The sequence below is a fragment of the Cetorhinus maximus genome, chromosome 16 (genome assembly GCF_964194155.1).
Source record: "Cetorhinus maximus chromosome 16, sCetMax3.hap1.1, whole genome shotgun sequence".
Lineage (NCBI taxonomy): Eukaryota > Metazoa > Chordata > Chondrichthyes > Lamniformes > Cetorhinidae > Cetorhinus > Cetorhinus maximus.
In genome coordinates this window covers 73319251-73337177 of record NC_135894.1, presented here as the reverse complement: position 1 = coordinate 73337177, position 17927 = coordinate 73319251, and the positions used below count along the sequence as shown (strand labels likewise).

The 17927-nt window shown below is 44.8% G+C and overlaps 1 protein-coding gene across 1 annotated transcript in view; it reads left to right on the top strand.

The window, feature by feature from the left end:
- The window catches only part of LOC144691696 (NXPE family member 3-like), a 61260-nt gene that overhangs the window by 32196 nt on the left and 11137 nt on the right, over positions 1 to 17927 (top strand). Inside the window, exon 4 of the mRNA XM_078560052.1 lies at positions 2218 to 2291. Within this exon, the coding sequence (XP_078416178.1) occupies positions 2218 to 2291 (74 nt within the window). The remainder of the gene's footprint in view (positions 1 to 2217; positions 2292 to 17927) is intronic.

The following is a 17927-nucleotide window of genomic DNA, read 5'->3' as shown; positions in this document are numbered from 1 at the left end:
CAGAATTGTTGAAACTAAAACAGTTACAGCTGCCAGAATGCCATTATGGAAGTGAAATCCCTCTAGGGATTGCAACTGTGGCCGTTTGAAAACGGGTGTGGTGGGGGGGTGCGGGGGGGGGGGGGGGGGGGTGTTAAAAATGATATAGAGAACTGCTCATCTCACAACTTAATTGGCTACCCGTCACTGCTGGCGAGTAGTCACTGCGACTCCTACCTGACCCAGAAGCAGTAAGATGCCAGCAAAGCAGCACGCCGCTCTCCTGTTGCAATTTTTCTACCCAACCGCATTTGCGCCCAGCCCAATGGCCTTTGGAAATTCAGTCCTCTGTCTTTAGTCATGATCTACCAGACACAGCATCCCACTGCTTCCATGCTGGAGGCAACCAACTGTGAACCCAAAATCACTCCTGCCTCCAACATCTATAACCCAGATATCAACTGAAAGCCTCGGCTTATACTCTCCTTTCTGCCATAATTCCCAGCTTTTCTCACTGATTCAGGCTGCATCACTCCAGACAGCCTGTCCCTAGCCAATCTTGGTACTTCCAATCTGGAACATGTTGACTGCTACCTTGTTTCACACCTTGGGATGTTGTGAAAGGTAAGATCCAGCTGCAGAAATAAATTCAACACTTCCCTTAAAAGTGTGTTTTCTTTAGGGTTTACTAATTTAGTCATCTGTGCAGATGGTCTGCTTGGAAGACAGTTAAGCCTGACTGGCATTCCTACCTATGCAGGATGATAATTTGCGATTATTGTTACAAATATGGGGTTTACAAGTTTGTTGTGTTCTGGGGCTGTCTTTTAATTTAGAGTAAAATGAAGGGGGTTCTAAAGTCTGCCCAACAACAGGCCTGGGTGATGCAGCTACTAAAGAGCAAAGGGAAGCCTGAGTTGTTGTGCTGGGAAGAAGGTGTAAGTTGTTCACATTTGGAGACAATGGCTGCAGCATCTGTGTTTACAGTGGTTAGGCTGTTAGTCTCTTAAGCCCCAGGAAGGTGTTGAAAATGTTGGGCTGTATATAGTTATATATTTAAAACTGTTACCAAGATAGAATAGCGTTGGAGTCAGGGGTCTAAAGAATTGCTAATCAGCATCTGGACACAAGGCCCATGTGATCCATGTTGCCATGGAGATGGGCTTTGAGAGGAGTAGATTGCTGAGGAAACCATGGAAGTATTGATTTGCAGGTTTTCTTAAAATATCACTGAACTTCACGGGCAGGTCTGCCAGGTTTGGGGAGAGAGAGCAGCTAGAGGTTGAAAGCCTCCATAATTCACTGTGTAGGAATGTAGGTAGGAGCTCATGCTCAGATTGAAAAGACCAAATTCATGAGGATTTAGAATGAGGCTGGAAGATTCGCCTAGCTTTTGCGAGAGGGAGAAACTCCAGGGAAAAAGCCCTAGGCATGAAAGACAGTTCTGAGGCTAAAGGTTACCAGGCTGAGAAGGAAAAAGAATGGAAGTGAACTTTCAGGAATTAAGAATGACTTTGGGTCGAGTCAAGAAATATCAAATGTCTACATAAGGGACAGTGTAAAATGTATCTATAAAATGGGTTTGTTGGTTGTGTTAAAAGTAAAAGAGGAAAGTTCTGTTCTGTAATTTGTAAGTTGCCTATAAAAATAATGTTTAGTCAATGGTGCTTTTAGTCTGTTACAGTAAGTTTTAAAATGTGAAATCTTGTCATATCATCCTTTCAGCTACAAACTGGAAGTTTGAATTTCTTTTTTAAGAGTTATTGGTCTCTATGAGGATCATAACAAAATATCAGACTTGAGTCAGGCGAGTGCTTCAACTATCCAAGTGAACTGCAGCATTAAATAGCCAAAGAGATGTACATAAGGGGCCAGTGTGTCACTTTGTCTTTTGTCCATCAGGCTGAGGGAGTTAAAATTCCTCCTTTGGTAAGGAAAGAAGCCTTGATTATAAAATGGCTGGACAGGGCTTGCTGTTCACATACATAGCCAATCAATGCACTGCCTGAAACCAGCCAGAAGAGACTATTGATCACTGGGTGGGAGTATAATCATAGACAAAGGGATCCCTCCTTGGATCCCTCATGGCTACGCGGTTTGGGAGGGGCCCGTGATTTCCTGACTGTGCTTTCAAATGATAAAATACACACTTTTATTCCCAAGTTTCTTGTGTTATGAAATTTTCGCATGTTACCATTCATGTATGCAATTGTTTAACATGCAATAATATATTTTCAGTGGGGTCAATGTCAAGACGTCCATATTACCCAGTGGTGCAGCTTATGTGATTGTAAAGTCTTCATCTCGCACAGGTAAGAAAATGACTAGCAAAATAGAGGTTTAATGTGCTGCAGGACAAGTAAGAAGAATGTTGGTGTAATTCTTCACTGTAGATACTATCTTGGGCTCCAAAGCTTTAACTTGCTATAAAAGGGGAAGTTATAGCAGTGACAGAACAGTGAACTATTTGTTCTCAATGGCACAGCAGCAACATGTGGGCATCTTTGGAGTAATTCAGCAGGAGGGTTGGCCCTCTTTGGAATTCCAGTAAAATCAATCTCATGGAAGGCTATTGCCAACCATGTCAATGCAGCCACCCAGATCCTTCATATCAGCTGCAAGCAGAAGACATTCACTGGTATTGGGAAGAAGATGATGGTAAATCATTAATGTTCTTTAGAAAAGGAAATCTGCCAATCTTACCTTGCCTGGCCTACGTGTGACTCCAGGCCCACAGCAATGTGGTTGACTCTTAAATTGCCCTCTGAAATGCCTCACAACCACTCAGTTGTCTCAATCTACTAAAAAGTCTAAAAAAAAAAGCAATGAAACTGGACTGTTTACCTGGCATCGATCAAGGCATTGGGAATGACAATGGCAAACTCAGCCCTGTCAACTGTGCAAAGTGCTCCTTAATAACATCTGGAAGCTAGTGCCAAAATTGAGAGAGCAGTCCCATAGACTAGTGAAGCAACCTGACACAGTCATACTCATGTATGACCCATACCTTAAAGACGATGTCCCAGCCACCACCATTACCGTCCTTGGGTATGTCCTGTCCCATCAGCAGGACAAACTTATCAGAGATGGCAGCACAGTGGTATACAGTTGGGAGGGAGATTCCCTAGGAGTCATCAACATTGACTCTGGACCCTGTGAAGTCCCATGACATCAGATCAAACATGGACAAGGAAACCTCTTGCTGGTTACCACATACCACACCACCCAGCTGATGAATGAGTTACTCCTCCATGTTGAACATCATTTGGAAGAAGCACTGAGGGTGCCAAGGGCATTGGGTGGGGGGCCTCAATGTCCATCAACAAGATTGGCTCAGTAACATCACTACTGACTGAGCTAGCCAAGTCCTAAAGGACATAGCTGCGAGACTGGGACTGCGGAGGAACTGTAACAGGAGAGGGAGCCAACAAGAGGGAAAAACCTATTTGGCCTCATCCTCACCAATCTACCCATCACAGATGCATCTATCCATGACAGTATTGGTAGGAGTGACCACCACGTAGTGCTTATGGAAAAGATGTCCGGTCTTCATATTGAGGATAAATTCCATCATGTGTGACGTTAAATGGGATAAATTTCAAACAGATCTAGCAGCTCAAAACTGGACATCTATGAGGTGCTGTGGGCCAACAGCAACAGCAGAATTGTACACAACCACAATTTATAAGCTAATGGTTCGGCAGATCCCCCCACTCTACCATTACCATCGAGCCGGGGGATCAACCCGGGTTCAATGAAGAGTGCAGGGGGCATACCGGGAGCAACACCAGGCATACCTAAAAATGTGGTGTCAGTCTGGTGAAGCTACAATGCAGGGCTACTTGCATGCCTAACACTAACAGCATAAGCAGCATGCAATAGACAGGGCTAAGTGATCACACAACCACAATGGATCAGAATTAAGCTCTGCAGTCCTGGCACATCCAGCCTTAAATGGTGGTGGAAAACTAAACAACAAACAGGAGGCGAAGGCTCCACAAATATCCCCATCCTCAATGATGAAGGAGCCCATCACAGCAGTGTAAAAGACAAGGCTGAAGCATTTGCAACCATCTTTAGCCTGAAGTGCCAAGTGGATGATTTACCTTGGCCTTGTACTGAGGTCCTCAGCATCACAGATGCCAGTTGTCAGAAAATTCGATTCACTCCACGTCGTATCAAGAAATGGCTGAAAGCACTAGATACTGCAAAGGCTATGGGCCCTGACAACACTCTGACAATAGACTTGTTCTCCAGAAATAGCCACACCCCTAGCCAAGCTGTTCCAGTACAGCTACAGCACTAGCATTTACCTGACAATGTGTAAAATTGTCCAGGTAAGTCCTGTACACACAAAGCAGGAAGACCAGCCAATTACCTCCCCATCAGCCTACTCTCGAACACCAGCAAAGTAATGGAAGGGGTCTTCGGCAGTGTTATGAAGCGGCACTTTCTCAGAAATAACCTGCTCACTGAAGCTCAGTTTAGATTTTGCTAGGGCCACTCAGCTCCTCATTACACTTATCAGCTAAAGCTTGAATGTTGTCCGGGTCTTGCTGAATAAGTGCACGAACTTCTCATTACAGCCTTGCTCCAAACATGGACAAAAGAGCTGGACTCCTGAGGCGAGGTGAGAATGACTGCCCTTGACATTAAGGTTGCTTTTGACCGAGTGTGGCATCAAGGAGCCCTAGCAAAACTGAAGTCAATGGGAATCAGGGATAAAACTGTCCACTGGTTGGAATCAAACCTAACACAAAGGAAGGTGATTGTGGTTGTTGAAGGTCAGTCATCTCGGTCCCAGGATATCACTGCAAGAGTTCCTCAGGGTAGTGTTCTCGGCCCAACCATCTTACCCTGCTTCATCAATGACCCTCCCTCCATTATAAGGTCAGAAGTGGGGATGTTCGCTGATGATTGCACAATGTTCAGCACCATTTGCGACTCCTCAGCAGTCCGTGCCCTTATTCAGCAAGACCCGGACAACGTTCAAGCTTCGGCTGATAAGTGGCAAGTAACATTCGCACCACACAAGTGCCAAGCAATGACGCCCTTCAACAAGAGAGAACCTAACCATCACCACTTGGCATTCAATGGCATTACCATTGTTAAATCCTCCACTATCAACATCCTGGGGGTTACCATTGACCAGAAACTGAACTGGACCAGCCATATAAACACTGTGGCTACAACAGCAGGTCAGAGACTAGGAATTTTGTGGCAAGTAACTCACTTGCTGACTCCCTAAACCTTGTTCACCATCTAGAAGATACAAGTCAGGAGTGTACTGGAATACTCTCCACTTGCCTGGATGAGTTCAGCTCCAACAACACTCATAAGCTTGACACCATCCAGGACAAGTTAGCCTGCTTGATTGGCACCCCATCCGCCACCTTCAACATTCACTCCCTCCACCACTGATGCACAGTGGCAGCAGTGTGTACCATCAGAAGATGCACTGCAGGAACTCACCAAAGCTCCTTTGGCAGCACCTTCTAAACCTGCGACCTTTACCATCTAGAAGAACAAGGGCAGCAGATGCATGGGAGCACTACCACCTGCAAGTTCCCCTCCAAGCCACGCACCATCCTGACTTGGAAATATATTGCCGTTCCTTTACTGTCGCTTGGCAAAAATCCTGGAACTCCCTCCCTAATAGCACTGTGGATGCACCAACGCCACATGGGCTGCAGCGGTTCAAGAATGTGGCTCACCGCCACCTTCTAAAGGGCAATTAAGGGCACAATTTTCCAGTCGGTGTGCGGGGGCAGGCCCGACACGCTGACGTGTAAAATGACACGCGATGACGTCGGGCGTGTGTCCCGACGTCATTGCGTACCATTACGATATTTCGTTCGGCGGGCATGCGCCAGAGGCGGCTGTGTGCCCACTGAAATGTAAACGGCCTATTAAGGCCATTAAGAAATTAATTGAGCCACTTGTGAATGCTGCCCATCCAACCTTAAGGTTGGCGGCAGGCGAAAAGCCCAAACGGCCTTTGCATTTTTCAGGAAACCTCATCCATGAGTGGGATGAGGTTTCCTGAAGCTTTTATTAAATAAATAAATAAATTTCTACAAATATAAAAACATGTCCCCACTCATGTGACACAGTCACCTGAGGGGGCATGTTTAAGTACATTTTTTAATTGTTTCTTTCATTATTTTAATGTCCATTCAAACTCCCTGAAGGACTTCCATGCCTCAGGGAGATTGCTGAGCTCTTTCACGTGCATGCACTAAAAAGTGCTAGGCCCGAATCTCCCTCCTCCCCCTGCCCACACAGGTAGCTCTGAATGCTAACGGTCACGTATTACGCTGGGCGGGCCTTAATTGGCCCATCCCCGTAAAAAGGCGGCGCGGAGCTGATCGCAGGTGGCAACCAGCTCCACGCCCACCCCCACCCAGCCTGCCCGCCATAGAGAAAATCCTAGCTTAAGGATAGGCAATAAATGCTGGCCTATCTAGTGGCGCACATATCCTGTGAAAGAATCAATTAAAATGTGTGCCCCTCACTTTTGCACACACTTTGTCATGTCCGTGCTCATGACACAAACCTAGATGACTTAATTTATTCTACCCTATCAAGATCACTGGGTGTTAGGTGTACCCCAAAACAATTCCAATCAACAACTTTCATTTATATAGCTGTTTTAAAATACATAGATGCTCTACAGAGATTCTTGAAAGCATAATTGAACAAAAATTGACACTAAGGGCTAAAAATTTATCAGCTGCCATTTTCAAGTGTGGAATTTATGATTAGTCCATGTCCAGTCCTGTTGAGGCAGGCAGCCAAACTCAACATATGTTTATGGCTGGCTAAACATTCAACAGAGGGCCCGGCAGCGTGCATGGCAGCAGTTCAGTCCAATGACCTCACATGGATAGTCAAGGCATTGAATGCACCTTCACATGACATCTCCTATCCCCCGTGCCACTAAACTCTCACACTGCCCTATGCACCACACCCCCATCAATCACCCATCAGCAGTCCCTTGCTCTCAGGACTCAGGCCTAACATTCAGAGCCCAACCTCACCCACATGTACCCACCAATGATGCCAGCCTCACACCCAGATCTTGCTACCTCCACATACGTCCAGCCATTCTGCTGTGGTAGGCATTTCACCCAAACACAGTGCAACATAACCACTAGCATTCTTCTCTCTCTCTGGCCCAAGGAACCAAAGCAGAACCAGAGGGAGACAGGCAGATCCGCATCACCTTAGCCTATTGAAGAAGGCTATGCTAAGCATCCTTGAGCGACTGCCACAAAGGTTGTTGCATTCAGCGCTGTCATGATGATAGTTGATTGTGGTAGTGGATCCAGCATTAGATACTACATTGTAGTCTGTACTGGATAGGGGGTCACCTGACCTGGGAGTTAAAGGTCAGATAGCTCATGTTGGAGCTGGTCTTGATAGAATACGATTACTGCAGATATGTGTTTATGTTAGGAAAATGTGTTATCGATAAAGTTAGCTCAAAAAAAATGTCGACGGCCCATGTGCATCATTGAAACAAAAAACAAGAAATGGTGTCAGAAGTAAACTAAATGCAACAATGGAGATTCGGAAACCACTGACAGAGCTCAGTTTGGAGGGAAATCTTGCCAAACACTGGAGGAGGTTCCGGCAGTGATTCGAGCTGAACCTCACAGCAACAGGCAGTGATAAAAATGACCCTCAGGTACAGTCCGCCCTCTTTCATCGCGTAGCAAGGGAAGCAGGCCAAGAAGTCTATAACACATTCACGTTTGAAAGTGATGAGAAAAAAATGACTTGAAAGAAATAATGGAAAAATTCGAAGCTTACTGCAGCCCTGAGAAAAAATTACATATGAAAGAAACCAAATTTTTTACGTGCACGCAAGGCAGTGACAACATTAGTCAGTATGTAACTGAGCTGAGAAAATGAGCTAAATCATGTGAATTTGCAGAGCTTGGAGAATCACTCATCCAAGATAGAATAATTTGCAGAATCGTAGATGACACTTTGAGAGAATGGCTTTTGAGAGAAGTTCATTTTGCACTGGAGAAAGCAATAAATAATTGCAGAGCGGCAGAGACAATGAAATGCCAGATTAAACAGGTGACAGATGATGATAAGCCGCACACGGTCAAGCAGTTAGATGCAGTTAAACAGAAACAGCCCTGGAAAAGAACAAATAGACAGTCTGAACATAAAAAGAGCAAAACTGCTATTAAAACATTTAAATGCAGCGAATGCAGAACAGATCATTTACCACGTAGCTGTCCAGCCTACGGAAAGCAGTGTAAGAACTGTGATAAACTAAATCATATCGCTAAGATGTATAAATCGAAGAAAGTGCACGCGATCGCAGATGATGACGTAGACATCGGAACTGAACTTTTCATTGGTGCAGTAAGAACAAATTCCAAAGAAAACGAATGGAACATGGTGGTGAATTTCAAGCTTGACACAGGTGCACAAGCAAATGTCATTCCCATAAGCCTGTGTGGTCAGATAAACAAAGAAAAACAGCTAACCAAAACAAAAGTGAAGCTGTCTACTTATACAGGTTAAAAAATTGCAGTGGAAGGCAAGTGCTCACTTAAAGTGAACTACAAAATACAGTCTCAAGCACTTCCATTCACAATGGTGAAAACTGATGCAAAACCCATTCTTAGAATCAAAGCTGGTGAAAATCTGAAGCTATCACAGAATTTTAACGGCACAGAAGGAGGCCATTCAGCCCATCATTTCTGCACCGGCTCTCCAAATGAGCATTAAGACCTAGTGCCATTGCCTTGCATTTCCCCCATACCCCTGCACATTGTTTCTATTCAAATAATCATCTAATGCCCTCTTGAATGCCTCAATTGAACCTGCCTCCACCACACTTCCAGGCAGTGCATTGCAGACCTAAACCACTGGCTGCGTGAAAAAGTTTTTTCCCACATCGCATTTGCTTCTTTTGAAAATCATTTTAAATCTGTGCCTTCTCATTCTTGACCCTTTTATGACTGGAAATAGCTTCTCCCTATCTACTCTGTCCAGCCCCCTCATGATTTTGAACATCTCTATCAAATCTCCTCTTAGCCTTCTCCTCTCCAGGGAGAACAGTCCCAACCTCTCCAATCTATTCGCATAACTGAAGTTTCTCATCCCTAGAACCATTCTTGTAAACCTCTTCTGCATTCTCTCCAATGTGTTCGCATTCTTCCTATAATGTGGAGCCCAGAACTGTGCACAATGCTCCAGCTGAGGTCTAACGAGTGTCTTATATAAATTCAACATAACCTCCTTGCTCTTGCATTTCATGCCCCTGTTAATGAAGCCCAGCATACTATATGCTTTATTAACTGCTTTGTCCACCTGTCCTGCCACCTTCAATGATCTATGCACATATACAGCTAGGTCTTTCTGCTCCTGCACCCCTTTCAAAATTTCACCCCTTATTTTATATTGTCTGCCCATGTTCTTCCTACCAAAATGCATCACCCTCACACTTCTCCGCATTGAACTTCATCTGCCACCTACCTGCCCACTCCACCAACTTATCTATGTCCCTTTAAAGTTCTACATGGTCCTCCTCATAGTTTACAACACTCCTAACATCCGTTAACTTTGAAATTGTCCCCTGCACACCAAGATCTAGATCATTAATATATATCAGAAAAAGCAAGGGTCCCAATACTGACCCCTGGGGAACTCCACTGCAAACCTTCCTCCAGCCCAAAAAATATCTATTGAACATTACTCCCTGCTTCCTATTTTTCAGCCAATTTTGTATCCATGTTACTACTGTCCCTTTTATTCCATGAGCAATAATGTTTCTCACAAAACAAAAACAGAATTACCTGGAAAAACTCAACAGGTCTAGCAGCATTGGTGGAGAAGAACAAAGTTGACGTTTCGAGTCCTCATGACCCTTCAACAGAACTGAGTAAAATTAGGAGAGGGGTGAAATATAAGCTGCTTTAAGGTGGTGGTGGGGGTGGGGGGAGAGAGATCCACCCCCACCTCCCACCTTAAACCAGCTTATATTTTACCCCTCTCCTAATTTTACTCAGTTCTGTTGAAGGGACATGAGGACTCGAAACGTCAACTTTGTTCTTCTCCGCCGATGCTGCCAGACCTGCTGAGTTTTTCCAGGTAATTCTGTTTTTGTTTTGGATTTCCAGCATCCGCAGTTTTTTGTTTTTATCTCAATGTTTCTCACAAGCCTGTTATGTGGTACTGTATCAAATATCTTTTGAAAGTCCATGTACACCACATCAACAACATTACCCTCATCAACCTTTTCTGTTACCTCTTCAAAAAACTCCATCAAGCTAGTTAAACACAATTTCCCCTTTAGAAATCCATGCTGGCTCTTCCTTATCAACCCATATTTTTCCACGTGACTACTAATTCTATCCGAATAATTGTTTCTAGAACCTTGCCCACCACTGAAGTCTGTAATTGCTGGCTTATTCTTACAACCTTTTTTGAACAATAATGCAATGTTTGCAATTCTCCAGTCCTCTGGCACCTCCCCTGAGTGTAGGGAAGACTGAAAAAACTCTCACTTCCTTCAATGTCCTTGGATGCACCTCATCCGGTCCTGGTGCTAATCAAGAGAATAATGACTGTCATCACTGATGACATCCTGAGCGGTATAAAGATGTGTTCCAGGGGATGGGCTGCCTAAAAGGAGAACATACCATCAAGATTGACAACTGTGACACCCAAAATACACCCGTAACAAATACCAGTAATGCTGAGACACCGACTGAAAGCAGAGTTGGACAGAATGGAGAAACTTCACATTATCAAGACAAATGAAGAACCAACAGTGAGTTAATCCAGTCGTAATGGTAGAAAAATCAGATGGGAATCTGCGAGTCCGTCTGGGTCCCAGAGGCTTAAACCAGGCAGTACAAAGAAAGCATTACCAGCTGCCCACAGTAGAAGAGATCATGTGTAAGTTAGCCGATGCTAAATACTATTCAGCCTTGGATGCGAGTTCAGGCTTCTGTCAGGTTGTACGGGCAATGCAAGTTTTTACGCTGACCTTTTGTATTAATTCAGCTCTGGAGATGTTCCAGCAAACAGTGAAGCAGCTGTTTGAAGGGTTAAAGAGTGTGGAAACCTACATCGATGATGTGCTGGTCTGAGGAGCCTCACGAGAAGAACAGGACCACAGACTGAGGCAGATGCTGGCCAGAGCTAGAGAAAGGAACCTCAAGTTGAAGAAGGAAAAGTGCAAAATAGGTCTTCATGAAATCGGGTACTTGGAACATGTGCTAACAAGTGAAGGACTGAAGCTGGACCTGAGTAAAATTGAAGCAGTCGTAAACATGCTGTTCCCAGAATTTAAGAAAGACCTGGAGAGGTTTTTGGGACTGGTGACTTATCTTGGGAAATTCATTCCAAACATGTCAGACCTGACAGAACCTCTCAGAGAACTTCTACAAAATGATGTGGAATGGCACTGGGAACAAATCCACCAGGAAACTTTGACCAGTCTGAAGAGAACACTGACCCAGGCACCAGTGTTAAAGTATTACGACATCAGTCAGCTGGTCAAGATCTCAGTGGACGCTTCAAAGACTGGCCTGGGAGCTGTCCTTTTGCAAAATGAGGCACCAGTGACATAGGCTTCAAAGGCAATGACTGAAACACAGCAGCGGTATACCCAAATAGAGAAAGAAATGCTAGCAATTGTGTTTGGCCTAGAACACTTCCACCAGTTTGTCTATGGCAAAGATGCGGAAGTAGAGCCTGATCATAAGCCTTTGGAAGTTCTACTTAAAAAGCCCCTGAACTGTGCACTACCAAGAATCCAAAGATTACTAATGTGCCTGCAGAAGTACGAGGTCAGAGTTAAATACAAACCGGGCAAGGAAAAGTACATCACAGAGACTCTGTCATGTGCACAACGAGCCATCACAGAGGAAGAGGATAAAGAAATGGAAGCACAGGATCACATGCTGACAAAGAACTTACCTGTGGCTGTAACCAAACTGGACGAGATCAGGAAAGCGACCAAGAATAATGCCACCCTGAGAAAACAGCAGCCGGTTGTGCAAACTGGCTGGCCCACACATCCGAGCGGAGCCCTTTCTGCTGTACAAGAATACTGGAACCTTCGTGAGGAACTTCATGTAGCAGAAGGAATACTTTTCAAGGGAGAAAAGAGCATAATTCCTGCAACACTGAGGAAAGAAATGCTGCAGCGCAAACATGAAAGTCACCTCAGCATAGAAACACGCAGGAGAAGAGCTTGAGATGTAATGTATGGAATGGGAGCACCAAATGATGAATGCGTGTGCAGTGTGCCGGTAAGTCGCAACAAAAAGAACCACTTCAACCACAGGGTCCCAGAGAGGCCCTGGCAATCAATTGGAATGGACTTGTTCACATTTGACAACAGTGAGTATCTACCAGCAGCAGATTATTATTCAAAGTTTTTTGGGTTTGTGCTGCTGAGAAATGATAATAAGAGCATCACTGTGATAAATCATTTAAAATCAATTTTTTCTCGCCACAGCGTACCTGAAGTGCTGATCTCAGATAAAGGTCCACAATTCTCAGGCACTGAGTTTTGCAAATTTGCAGAGGACTGGGAGTTTTTCCACACTACATTAAGTCTCAAATATCCACAATCCAACGGAATGGTGGAACATACTGTGTGGTCCCTAAAACACCTGTTGAAGGAGGCAAAGGTGGACGGAAGAGACCCCTACCTGGCTCTGCTGGATTTCAGAAATACTCCATTAGAGGATATTGGACCATCTCCAGCACAGCTCCTGATGGGGAGAAGATTAAGAACTAAGCTTCCAACTGCGCCCCAACTGTTATTTCCACAGTCAATGAGCTACAGCGTGCAGGACCTGCTCAAACTGAGACAGCAGAAGCAGAAACAGTACTTTAATCTCTGCCTGACCTGAATGTGGGAGACAGTGAGGATTCGGCATGAAGGGATCTGGAATCCTGCTGTTGTCACAGGAATCACAGGAAAACCAAGGTCTTTCTTAGTGCAAACTCCAAATGGACAACAGTACAGGAGAAACCGGAAATTCTTACGGAAAACAAATGAAACACAACCCTGCTCTGAACCTGAAAGTGTAGCTGAAGATCAAAAACCAGAATGCACCAGTGAAGCAACAGATAACCAGAGAAAGCCTGAGAGTCCTGAAAACTATCCAAGGGGTGATAGAGACACAGAGCCGGAGAAGGCCCCTTGTCCTTCAAAATCACCCCTGTCACCATTCAGAACATCCAGTGGAAGGATTGTAAAAAAGCCACAGAGATACAGGGATGAGTAAAAGACAAAACAGACTGATCAAAGCAGAGTGAGAAAGGATAAGAGACTTTGTGTACTTGAGTTGTATAAAAGTTTTTTTTTAAAAAGAGGGATGTCATGATAATAACTGATTGTGGTCGTGGACTCCAGTATTAGATACAATACAGTACTCTGTCCTAGATAGGGGGTCAGTTGACCCGGGAGTTAAAGGTCAGATAGCACATGTTGGAGCCTGTATTTATAGAATTCAGTAACTGCAGATATGTGTTTATATTAGGAAAATATGTTATCAGCAAAGTTAGCTCAGCTACAATGTCCATGGCCTGTGTGCATCATTAAAACAAAAAGCAAGTCAAGCACCACCGAAAATATTCAGTCTGATTCTGCTTTATGGCTCTTCTGACTCACTTTCGTCCTGTAACCTGGCATGAAGTGCAAACTGCAGATCACATGATCATGAACTTCCTGCTTTCAGCTTCACTCAACTCCACTATTTTGATTTTCTGTTTTCAGATACGCAAGAACTGCTGCCCGTCTAACCACAGCACCCTCAGAAAGGGTGAGAACTGCTGTAAACCTCTTGAGGCAGAAGCACCGTCACTTGACCTGACATTTGCAGCTAACCGCTCAGATGCTGACGTAGCGTGTTGTTTTGGAAGCAGTTCAGAGAAGGTTTACCAGACTAATACCTGGAATGGGTGGGTTGTCTTATGAGGAAATGTTGGGCAGGCTAGGCTTGTATCTGCTGGAGTTTAGAAGAGTAAGAGGTGACTTGATTGAAACATAAAAGATCCTGAGGGATCTTGACAGGGTGGATGTGGAGAGGATGTTACCTCTTGTGGGAGAATGTAGAACTAGAGATCACTGTTTAAAATTAGGGGTCAGCCATTTAAAACCGAGATGAGGCGAAATTTTTTCTCTGAGGGTCATGAGTCTTTGGAACTCTCTTCCTGAAAAGGCAGTGGAAGCAGAGACTTTGAATATTTTTAAGGCAGATGTGGATAGATTCTTGGTAAGCAAGGGGGTGATAGGTTATCAGGGGTAGGCGGGATGCAGATTTGAGGTTAATATCAGATCAGCCATGATCTTATTAAATGATGGAGCAGGCTCGGGGGGCTGAATTGCCTCCTCCTCCTTGTTTGTATGTTAGTATGTATGCTCATATCTTAGGGAATAGTATTTAGTCAGTATCTGCACAGGGTGATCACTTGGCATGACTGGGCTGCAGCCAGGCCAGGGGCAAAGGCAGTTTGTGTGCCAGCTCCTCCGAGAGACTGGCTCAGGTACAGGAGACTCAGATAAGGACTTTGATTAGAGCAGTATACAGGAGAAACCTGCTAAGGGTTCACATGAGACACTCGGTGTAGAGGCAGGCCTTCCATACAGCCTCCTGTCACTGTCAGAGAGCATGGAGGATTCTGGTTCCAAAGTGACATAGGGAATCACACAGATCTTTGAGCCCAACCATTCCCATGTGGAATAATAACCATCTCCATGACAGCGCTTGGGGACCCGGACATGACTGGTGACTGCTGGATACTGTCCCAGCTTTCAGTGCAACCCAGGTAGAAGCCATCCAAATGTCTAATTGTTGTAGCTGAAGTTCAGACAGAGGTCCTGAGATCCATGCTTCCTGTCATGCAGGCCCAGACTGCTGCCATCATGGATACAGGTCTAATGCATAAAGGCTCTTGCAGGCTAACACAGTCCAGCAACCTGTGCTGCATCTGATTACCAGGATTGCTGAGGTGCTGCCCTGTAGAAGTGACAGTGGCTCCATGGTGCACAAACCTGCTCTCCTCTCTCAGGATGACAGCGTTCATGTTCTCATTGCCACTCCGCCAGCGCCCTTGCTGTTGCCTGTTAGTCAGCCAGCCCAGACTGCAGCCACCAAGAGGAGGTGGTGCAGTCCAAAGCTGAGACCTTATGGCCATCTGCTGTCTCCCCCAGTGAAAGTCAGCAGCTTTGCACCTGCCATGCTGCAGCCACTGGCTTAGCACTGCTGGGGAGCACTAGGATAGGCAAGGGCACCTGCGAGACAGGCACTAAAGGAATGCATAAGTTCAGCCCCTTTTACATTATTGAATGTGTTTTTGGGTAAAGATGTTATGGCAGGGTTTTTATTGTTACTTTTGTGACAGGATTTTAGCCAAGAAGCTGCTGCTATGGGATGTTGTGGAGAAAAGGGAAGATGGGGAATATTGGAGCAATGGTCGTAAATAATGACCCAAAGGAACCAAAGTCTCAGTAGGTGCTCATGGACAACCGGTCTGGAGAGAAGGGGTTCTGGATGCTTCCTCACAGACTGCTCTTCCTGAATTAGCCTCCATGTCTCCGGTGGCAATGTCTGTGCTCTCATGATAACAAGGTTTTGGAGAACCGTGAGTTTAGAGACAAGCTAGAGCGAGTATTGTAGGGCTCTGCTTGAGCTCCCTCTGAGCGATCCAGGCAGCTTCAGAATACCAGTCGACTGCTCCAAGATATTCTGAATAGCAACATAGTTCCTGTTGTTGGCCCATTGGACATGTATGGTCAGGTGGTGGAGCGAAGTTGTCAGCTATGAGTACAGGGTTATCCCTTTTCTCCAAGCAGCCAGTTTCTGGCACTTTGTGGTCGGTCAAAGTGGAGGAACAGCAGACATGCTGAGGATGAAGGTGACCTGGCTGCTGCCAGATTGGTAGGCATTCACCAACATGATGATTTAGGCATGGTGGCACGGAAACTGCATTTTAATTGAGTGGAACCTTTCTAGTTCCTAGATCTCTCCCCTTTGACATTGGGCCCCACAGAGCCACAAGGCTGCAGTCAATGGCTCCCTGGTAATCTTGCTACACTGGCAAATCCATATGTCCTCTCCTCCTGCTTCTGTCTGGTTAGTGAGGAAATGATGAACTCTCCTCGCCTTGTGTTCAGGGCCTCTGTTACCTCTCCAATGCAGCAATGGACAGCGAACTGTGATGTTTGCAATGTTGTCTCTCCTACCTGGAAGGACCTGGACATGTAGAAATTAAAGGGGATGATGACCAAGGCCACTGGCAGCACCATCCTTTCCCTGCTGGTCCTATTGAAGGAGTCGGCACTGTACTATGAGTACCCCCTTGGTGAATTGCAGGTGCCTCATATATTGCTGCTGGCTAAGGTGGAGATAGAAGTGCTCCCTGAAAACCCTTGGTTGATTGAGCCTTCTGAGAAGTGTCCTTCTATATGAAGATAGTGTGGGGGTGGAGTTAAGGTAGAAGATCAGCTATGTACTTAGTAAATGGTGGAGCATGCTCAAAGTGTCAGATGGCCTACTCCTCCTCCTCATCCCTCTGTGCAGAGCTTCCCCTCTCTGCAGCCTCAGCTCCATTTTCCTGTTTTGTAGACCCAGAGGATCTGCAGTTACAGCTCCGATGAGTGCACTACCCTTTCTGTCACAAAATTCCTCTTCCATCTCTACCAGGAAGCAGCAGCACTCCCAGATCCTGTAAGTTACCAGAACTCATTCAAAACATCCCATTATATTTCCACAAACTTTGCTAGAACAACAGCAAATGGAAAATGCCTCACCTGCAAGTTAAATGACTGGTCCTTTAAATCGTTCTTGTGGTGGGGTCCCTCGTGCAGCTGAATGGCTGTTCGATGTCACAATCTATCCACTGTGAAAAAGCTTCCAGCTAATGCCCTTCCTAACATGGGGGTCACACTGGAAGTAACCAGAAATATTGTGTGCGCCATTTTGAGGGCCTCTGGCTTCTATAGCGCCAGCTTCAGTAGTGCTATGGAGCTTAGTTTTGCAGTCTATAGCCCTGTCACCCTGATGTGGAGGTATTATAGAATATCACCCTTTACCCCCTAATAAAGTTGTAGGACTTTGAAACACTGAAACTGTCTGAGTAATGCTTTTGATGAACTCAATGATATAATAAAACCTTCCCTTACATGTAGTGTATATGAGGTAAAAGTACCAATACATGTACCAAGACTTCATGCACTTCACTTGAAGTACTGATGTACTTCAGGAGGCTCGATCAGTTATGTTGGTCCCTGAGAGATGAGGTTGAAGTTGCAAAGGAGTTCATGTGTGCTACATCTTTCATAGGTTTATTAATTCAAGATAAATGTGGGTCCCATATGTCGTCATGTTCTGTGTTTATGTTTGTATGTAAACTTGTTGAGTGGTAAGGTTAGCTGCTACAATTTATTGTCCAAGCCCTGATGCCTTGGGTAGAATATTACACTTTGGACACTTCATGAGTGGTTATTATTTTCTGTAGTATTCAAAGTGTTGCTTACTCATTGTAGAATGTTGAGAGAGAATTTTCAAACTTTTATTGGGAATGTCAATATATAGCTGACTGGATTGTCTTAATGTTATTGACAAAGAACGTTATGATCTTGTTGCAGGAGGTCAGCTGTCGGGGCTTCAGGGAAACAGTTGAAAGTGGAAAATAAGGCACATAGTTGACTTACAGATGACTTCATCTCACTAGAGTGATTTTTGGTTCATGTTCTGAAAAATAGAAGAAACATATGAGGGCTACTTGCATTATTCACAGCATTGTATATTGACCCAGCCTGCTGTTAGTGGTATAGATAAAGCTCCTGTTTAATCTGATAGACATTGGATAATAAAGATTATCAGTGGAGCAGGGCTCACTTACGGAAAATATTGTTGGTACTGGAGCCAAGAATATATCATAAGCAAACCTAA